Raw genomic sequence first — 7,732 nt, forward strand, 5'->3', positions numbered from 1 at the left:
AAAAAAAAATAACACCACAGTTAAATACTAGCATCATCATGTTTCACCATTATTGTCCTGCTGCATTCATGATGAAGTTTTGTGTTAGGTTTCAGCCACACATAGGCCAAAACCTTTTAAAGAGGCGGCGTTACGTATTTTACAGGCACATTGTGCTAATGTATAGCACAGTCAAGTAACTGTTACCTCAGATTGCTATAAAAATGCTCAATGTATCAAACGTGACAAGAAAAGAAATTTGATTTTGTAATTTAACACCGTGAAGTTGGGCCTCTAACTACTCTTTCCGACGCTCTGCCTTCGACATGTCACCACGACGTTTCTGTATTCAGCGTTTAACGTTTTTACCAGCATTGCTCTGAGAAGCTCAGCGGATGTGCAGAGTGGGTGAGTACCAGGACGGAGCTACTCTAGGGGCAGGAGCTCGGCTGGAAGCTGCAGCTCCCAGGAGGAGCTTCGTCCTCGAAGGCGGAGCTAGGTTCCACCCAGGCATTTTGCTCAGCTGAATGGTTGCCATAAGGGATTAAAGGATTTTCTTAAACATGCATGAAAGAATCAAAGCAACACTGACTTGATGAGTTTTTGATGAGTGAATGACATTAGAACATGAAGTAATGCTCAAAAAAGTTGATTTTACATAATACTGCCCCGATGATTTTGCCGTTATCTGACCTAGAGCATCTTCTTCCTCCTGTCTGCTCTGTCCCCTACCTGACTGATGGCAAACCGCAAACCAGATTTCTACTAACCTTCGTTCAGCATCGACTTTGTTTTTGCAACTCTTTCATAAAGGCCGGAAAAGTTAACAACTTATCCCACCTGAGGTTTGTCTCTGCAGCTCCTCCAGAGTTACTATGGGCCTCTTGGCTGCTTCTCTGATTGACGCCCTTGTTGCCCGGCCTACCAACTGATGGTAGGTGTGTAGTTTTTCACCACACTCTGTTTTCAGATGAAGAGCTGAACAGTTCCCTGTATGTTGTTCAAAGCTTTTTCCTGTTATAAACTTCTGCACATGCAGGCTGACTATGTTTAGGTGGTTTCTTAAGTTTGTTGGTCGCACTGGTTTTAATTAACTAATAACTTCACTTCCTCGGTCTGTCTTTTGAAATCCCAATGTGGATACATTTTATCTTGTGGCTGGAACTGAACAAAGTGTGAAAAACACTGAAACTTTATAAATACTTTTGCTAGAAATTATCAACCTCAGAATAGCGGTTTACGAGGCAAACATAAAAGAAACTTTATTATTCGATTTAAAAATCTTAAGAGAACGGTGTGTATGTTCAGCTGGAACACAGATAACACGCAGGGCCTTGTTTTCCATTCCTCTGCTCCACTCCCACAGTCTGCGCTGCCGAGGAGTCCCAAGGCCAAGACAAAGAGGAGCTCTCTGTCCCGTCCAAAGTTCAAACTGCAGCACACCGCTGTCTCCACAGCGGGGCACTTGTCCTCTGTAATCCAGGAACTCCCAACCTGCCTCACCACGACTGCAGAACGGAGCTTCAGCTGCAGGAACCCGCTGACGCAGAGAGCAGTGCTGCGCATTCAAAGAGAGGGAGTCTGAACTACCACCTGTGCACGGGGCATCCTGGTAACAGAGTTCAGATAATTGACGTTTTCATCCAAAATGCTCGTGGACATTGTTTTATTTTTATAACTGTTTCTGTTTCCTCCGATCGCAGACAGTCAGAATACACATGAACCCTCTTCAGCGGACAAGCCATCGTCTGGACGGAGCTGCCGCTGGGCCCTCTGCCTCCTGTCCTTGGTCTTCGTCATCCAGGGACTCTTTACGTCCCTCCTGGCTCTGATCAACAGCCTCGTGACGCTGGTCGTTCCACGGCTCCTGCACGGCTCTGGAGCCTGCAGCGTCCTGGTCTATCTGGACCCGGGCCTCTCCATGCTGGCTGTCATCACTCTGATTGCAACGTCTGTGCCGCAGGTCACTCTGTCAGCTTTTATGTCCTTAAAGAGACGTTGTAGGTAGTAGATAGGGAAGATCTCCTGTAGCTGTCTGTATTGCAACAAATTTGAAGAAGCCACTGACTGAAGACGGCCTGTTTTTCTACAGCCGCGTTTCCATTACAGAGGAACACAAATCCTTGTCGAAAAAAACACAATTTTGCAATTGCGGTATTTCCATTAAATAAGAAATACATTAAAATCACACATTAATAAGCTTGTTCACAAAATAGCAACTAATGTAAACAGTTACATGAGATATATTCATAATTCAGCTGTAGCGCTAACGCTCGTCATCTAGCAATCAGCCATCGGAGGAAACGTCTTATTCAGGCGTTGTTCCCGAATTGTTTGGACAGATCTAAGAGCAGACCCAGCCAACAAAACTTTCATGTGGGGCCAATATGGGTTGGAAATGGGCTGAAAAATGGGCCCCATGTAGGATTGTCTCCATAATGGCCCCATTTTATAAACCTATGTAGGTTTTATGTTGGGAAAATCTGGTCACCATATGGGCTCCAACTGAGCAAAGAACCCATCCAGGCCCCATCTTCTTATGGTTACCCAGTAACATATCACTGGGTAAGCATAAGGTGCCCGGAATATTTATCATTTTTATTTGTTTTACTCTTTTTTTTTTTAACTCATCTTTCAGGGTGCCAACCAATGAGGCCTGCTCTACGTAGCTTGGTTTTTGTGTTTCTGCATTGCATCCCTGCAGGTGTACAGGTACGGCATGCTGCTCCTTCAGGCCTCGCCTCCACACATGCGCGTGTCTGACATCGGCCGGAGGCTTGCCGGCGTTCCCGGGGTGCAGGCTGTGCACGAGCTCCACGTCTGGCAGCTGACTGAGTCGCTCACAGTGGCCTCTGTCCACGTCCACTGCCACACCGGGTTTACGTCGAACAGGTGAAGTCAAATTCTGCCGTGACAATTGATTCTTGTGTTGGAAGCAATATGAACGGGCTGAAATGTATTTATTGATTAAATATGGTGGAGTTGGGCTTTAAAAAGTTTGAAGGCTGGTTCGAGACCATGAAGATCTCAGCCTAGTTGTCTTTTTGATTCATTTAACTGGGACGGGTACAGAGAAGCACTGGAAAATATAAGTTAGAATCACATTTGCAGAGATGTCTTCATTAGTTTTTAGGTTGCTTGGTTAACAGTCTATTTTTATTTGATAAAATATTACACTCAAGCAAGTTTGCTCTGGATTTAACTTTTCTGAATATGTCTCACAGACAGCGCTGGTGCAAACATTTCACTGATTGTTTTTTCGGTTCAGTATGTTCTTATATCAGAGTACCAACCCCGAAGCAAAACAGGAAACCATGAAAAGGGTTTCTGTTTGCTGTTATGTTGACCTTAGAGGAAAGTTGCGTTTTTGTTTTGTTTTTTTCTTTTTTTTGAACAACAGTCTTTTAAAAACTGTCCTCATCTCAAGATGCTCCATTCACCAACAGAATCATGAGTTAACCTGCAGTCATAAGGCAACAAACTTACTTCACTTATGTAGATTATGTTTGGGATTTAATCCCTACTTTGGTTAATTCAGCGTCGCTCTTTGCCTTCCAGTCTGTATCGTATTTTAAAGGAATAGTTTGGTTTTTCCAGTGAGATTCTCGTATTTTTACCTGCAGTTAGTACCAACCAGAGGTTAAAGTTCATTGCAAGTCAAAGAGGACAAAATGCCAAAGCGGACTTTAACCGTGTTAAAACAATCTGTAAATCATCCGAGTGGATTACCCCAGCATTTTCACCTTCGTCATGTTGGTATACCGGTGATTTACAATGGGAAGAGAGGCCATGCACCACCATTAAAACAAAAAAAACCCCTGAATTTATATAACGTATGATTCATAAGAATTCAACATAAATGTATTTATTGATGCCTTATGTATACTAATGTATTTTTATTTGTCCAGCTATGCTGATCTGATGTCAGGAGTCACCAAAGTGCTGCAGAACGAGGGTGTGAGCTGCAGCACTATTCAGCCAGAGTTCACTTCCTCGTCTTCCTCGATCAGAGGAGATGAAGCCGCCACCTTCGTCCACAGAGAGGACCCCTGCTCTCGTCCTCTCCCACCCTGCAGCCTTGCCTGTGGGAAAGCCTGTGCAGCCAGCATGTGCTGCTCCCTCCTGGAACGGACGGAGGAGCAGACCCGGAGCGTTCAGAGACCAGGAACTGGAGAGAGCAAGGAGGATCCTCAGACTCTGGTCATCGAGAACACGTTCCTCTGACTCTCTGTTTTTACCTGATAAGAAGGTGAAGGCGGAAAATAGCACAAGATGTTATTTTCTGTTAGTGTTTTTATGTAAACAGGTGTTATTCCAAAGATTTTCAATCCATTTTTGTTTCTTTATTTGATTATGGAAATGCTTTACTTTTTCAATTCCATATGGGTGATGTTAAATAAATTACAGTATTACATAAAATCAACTTTTTGGGTGTTACATTATGTTATTATGTTATTCCCCAAAAACATACTTGGAGTGTTACTTTGACTGTTTCATGCATGTTTGAGAAATCCTTTCAGCTGTGCTAAATGCCTGGGTGGACTTAGCCCCGCCTTTGTGACAAAGCCCCTCCTTGGAGGGGCAGCCTCAAGAAACAACCCTCTCCTGGGGGTCCCCCTTGGAGTTCCTTCAGACTAGCCAGCAGCAATTAGCAAACACCTGGTGGAGCTGAGCATCAGCTGAGCTCATTACACAAGCTGCTTCTCAGTGCAATGCTGGTAAAAACGCTGTTTAAGGGTTAATAGAGGAGCGGTGTTGTGACAACGGAAAACTGAAACGGAGTTTCAAAAAAAGCAGGAGTTTTTAAAGAGACGGAGACCCAATTTCAAGGCCTTAAGTTGCCAAGTAATTTTTCTTTTAAGTTATTTTCAGGGATAGGGTTAGGTCCAATCGAGCCTTTGCTTTCCAAACATGGAGCAGAATAAACAGATGGAACAAACAAGAGAAACACCCATAGATTGAGAATATTAAAATTAACATGGACTCGTTTTATAGAAAATGGTGCGGTTTTTCTCTTTTAATAAAAAGCACCTCAGTGGTGCAGCAACAATCAAGACACTGGCCACTCTAATGATATAAAACTCTCTAAACACCTAATATATGTGCATCAACAGATAAGCATAGCAACAGAGAGAGAACATACCTAGTATTGAAAGGTTTATTGAATTTTCTTGTCCTCCCAAGGCCACAGATTTCATTCCCTCAGGCTTCCTCAGCACCAGACACTTCCACACTTCCTCCAGGCAGATGGCCTCCGTCCCCCACAGCATCTGTATGTTGAAGCTTTCACCAGCAGGCTGCGTTCTCATCATCAGGAGTGTGGGATGCAAACCAATGACCGCAGGTCATCTCTGATCCCGCAGAATAGAGTTTGGCGAGAGTGGGGGAATTTGACCATAGTCTGAAAATTCCCCCAAATTGGTTGATTTGATGGCATTGCTTGGACATTAATTATTTACTTGAGTTGAAAATCAACTGCAGATTTTTTTTTCTTTTAAATCTTTTAAAATCGAGATAAATTTTCTGAACCTAATAGATGGGAGGAAAAAAAATCCAAAGCCATGGATGATGAAGAGTGGGGCTTCTGTGCGTCACTGCAGACCAGACTGCATGTCAGCTGTTTGAGCTTAACAGCTGATTTAACTTGTTCAAAAATAAAGTTATCAAACAGACAAAAATATAAAGCTATGTGGAAATTCTTTATATAATAATGTAAATAACTGGTAAAGATAAATGATGTAAGAAAATAGAAAATGCTAGCAGAAGAAACAAGTATTTCCAACCTATTTTTCATAAAACTAACTTACAGTAGGTATTGTATAATAGTGCTGTCATTCCAATAATGATATCATATTATACAATGCAATACAATAACATACAATATTTAGATTGTTGCACTTTTCAGTTCATGGGTAGTTCTATTATATAAGTAGGGTTGCCACCTTTCAGAAATAAAAATAAGGGACGCCCACCGCGGCACGTCGTCCTACTCTTATGGGGTGGGACGTCCGCTGCAGTGATAGACATTATTTTATGGCGCCGTTTTTTGTTTTTAAAACGTTATCCATAGAGCAATCGTTCATGCATAGAGGTCAGTTAGAGTATCCCAAAATTGTCCTCCAATCAGAGTAGCACACCTTAAACACGTTTAATTAAGCAAGTGTAAAAAGTATTTGGTAAACTGATCATAACACCTGATTTAATATTCAAAATGTATCCTCAGACAGCCAAAAGTATAAAAGTTATGTGAACATTCTGGTATTTTAGTCGAAATATATCAGCATTTCAAAATAAAGCATACAGAAAGCATTAACAAACCTTTCAAAGTAGGAAATATTGATGTCTATTTGTATGATTTGTTCCTTAAATGACCATTAGCATTATTTTGGCTGATATTATTAATAAGCAAATGGTTCCATTTTCCTTCTTTGTACAAAACTTATTATGTCATGGTAATAATAATTGTTTGTATTTGTATCAAAGGGTTCTGAGTGTGTATAGTGTCATGCTCACTGATATTATTATGAAGTTTTTATAATGTTTAATGCTTTAATGCTTGTTGTAAATGACCACTGATGATCATTGCTTATTAGGCTGTTTTATGGTTTTATCAGAATAAATGGAGAAGTGCAGCAAATGTTAGTTTTTTTTTCATTAAAGTATCAAACATCATAAAATATTTTACACTGAAAGAAATAAATGTACAATTTTTTGAAATTCTGTACGTCACTGATTTAGAGAACTGATTTATCAGCTTTGAGTGCTTTTTGAAATGGTAATTTTATATTTAGATATGCCCTGCTTGGTGATGAAATAAAACATAAAAGCTATCTACTCATTAACGTTGATTAAAGACAGCTTTTTGGATATTAATAGATTTTCTAATTGCTCCTAGTATCAATTGCTGCACATATCCTTTATCATGGTTATGAATGTTATGTTTTTTTCAAGCTGATGATCAGTTGTCAGTTTTTGGATTAATGGGTGGAAATAGTAAAAATAAATTCTACTTTGAGGTCAGACGTTTTTCATGTTTGTTTGTTTTTCTTTCGCCTTTTTTTTTCCTGATCAAAAATCCAAAAATATTTAACATTATTTCAGTTTGAACTCAGATTTCCACAACAGATTTGCTGAACCTTCTGACAGATAGCCAGCTAGCTGTGTTCACTCGGCTGCATGGTGGCATCTAGTGTGAACTCTGGTGTTTGTGTTTTGTGTTGCTCTACACCACCGTTGCAGCGACAGGTTGGCTAAATGATTACTAAGCTCTAACCACATGTGGATCTGCACAAGCCCTGTCCTACTTGCCAACCTCAGAAAGAAATCCAAATGTGAAAACAAGAAGATGTGTTAACAACCGCAGCACAGAAGTAACAACATCAGTCAGCTAAAGACACGACCAACACCAGCATTAGGATGGTTTTGTCCTGATGACTGATAATCCACACCAATGCATTAATGAATGGTTGGTTCTCATGTAGAAACACAACATTTGGTTATAACAGCCTGTTGTTACACAGAATCATTACACTCAGCATTTCATAAAAGCATTGTGAGTGATCAATGTTTATGTTCCTACGTTTCGTTTATGTTCCTGAAAATATATTTTCTCAAACTCACCCAGTGTTAGTCGTTCAGCTCAACCATTTTCAAAGCGCAGATACGACAGTCATACTCAATAATTAAAAATGTCTTTATGAGTCTTGTCAGATTAAAAGTACCCTTTGAAATTAATAACCTTTAAGTAGCTTCT

The 7,732-nt window shown here is 40.6% G+C and overlaps 1 protein-coding gene across 1 annotated transcript; it reads left to right on the forward strand.

Annotated features, from left to right (window-relative positions):
- The first annotated feature begins 8 nt into the window (after window positions 1-8).
- LOC103461039 (probable zinc transporter protein DDB_G0282067) lies at window positions 9-6,953 on the forward strand. The gene is made up of 5 exons (XM_008403356.2): window positions 9-917; window positions 1,346-1,591; window positions 1,683-1,942; window positions 2,684-2,871; window positions 3,888-6,953. Exons 1-5 carry the CDS (start codon window positions 911-913, stop codon window positions 4,201-4,203), a joined length of 1,017 nt encoding a protein of 338 aa, XP_008401578.1. The 5' UTR covers window positions 9-910; the 3' UTR covers window positions 4,204-6,953.
- Window positions 6,954-7,732: the final 779 nt, after the last annotated feature.

Source organism: Poecilia reticulata, unplaced genomic scaffold (genome assembly GCF_000633615.1).
Source record: "Poecilia reticulata strain Guanapo unplaced genomic scaffold, Guppy_female_1.0+MT scaffold_498, whole genome shotgun sequence".
Lineage (NCBI taxonomy): Eukaryota > Metazoa > Chordata > Actinopteri > Cyprinodontiformes > Poeciliidae > Poecilia > Poecilia reticulata.

What these genes read in the sequence shown, in the direction of transcription:
- LOC103461039 (XM_008403356.2), top strand. An exon ending in TTGCAACGTCTGTGCCGCAG is followed by an intron (nt 1,943 to 2,683) that starts GTCACTCTGTCA and finishes GCATCCCTGCAG; the next exon opens with GTGTACAGGTACGGCATGCT. An exon ending in ACCGGGTTTACGTCGAACAG is followed by an intron (nt 2,872 to 3,887) that starts GTGAAGTCAAAT and finishes TTATTTGTCCAG; the next exon opens with CTATGCTGATCTGATGTCAG.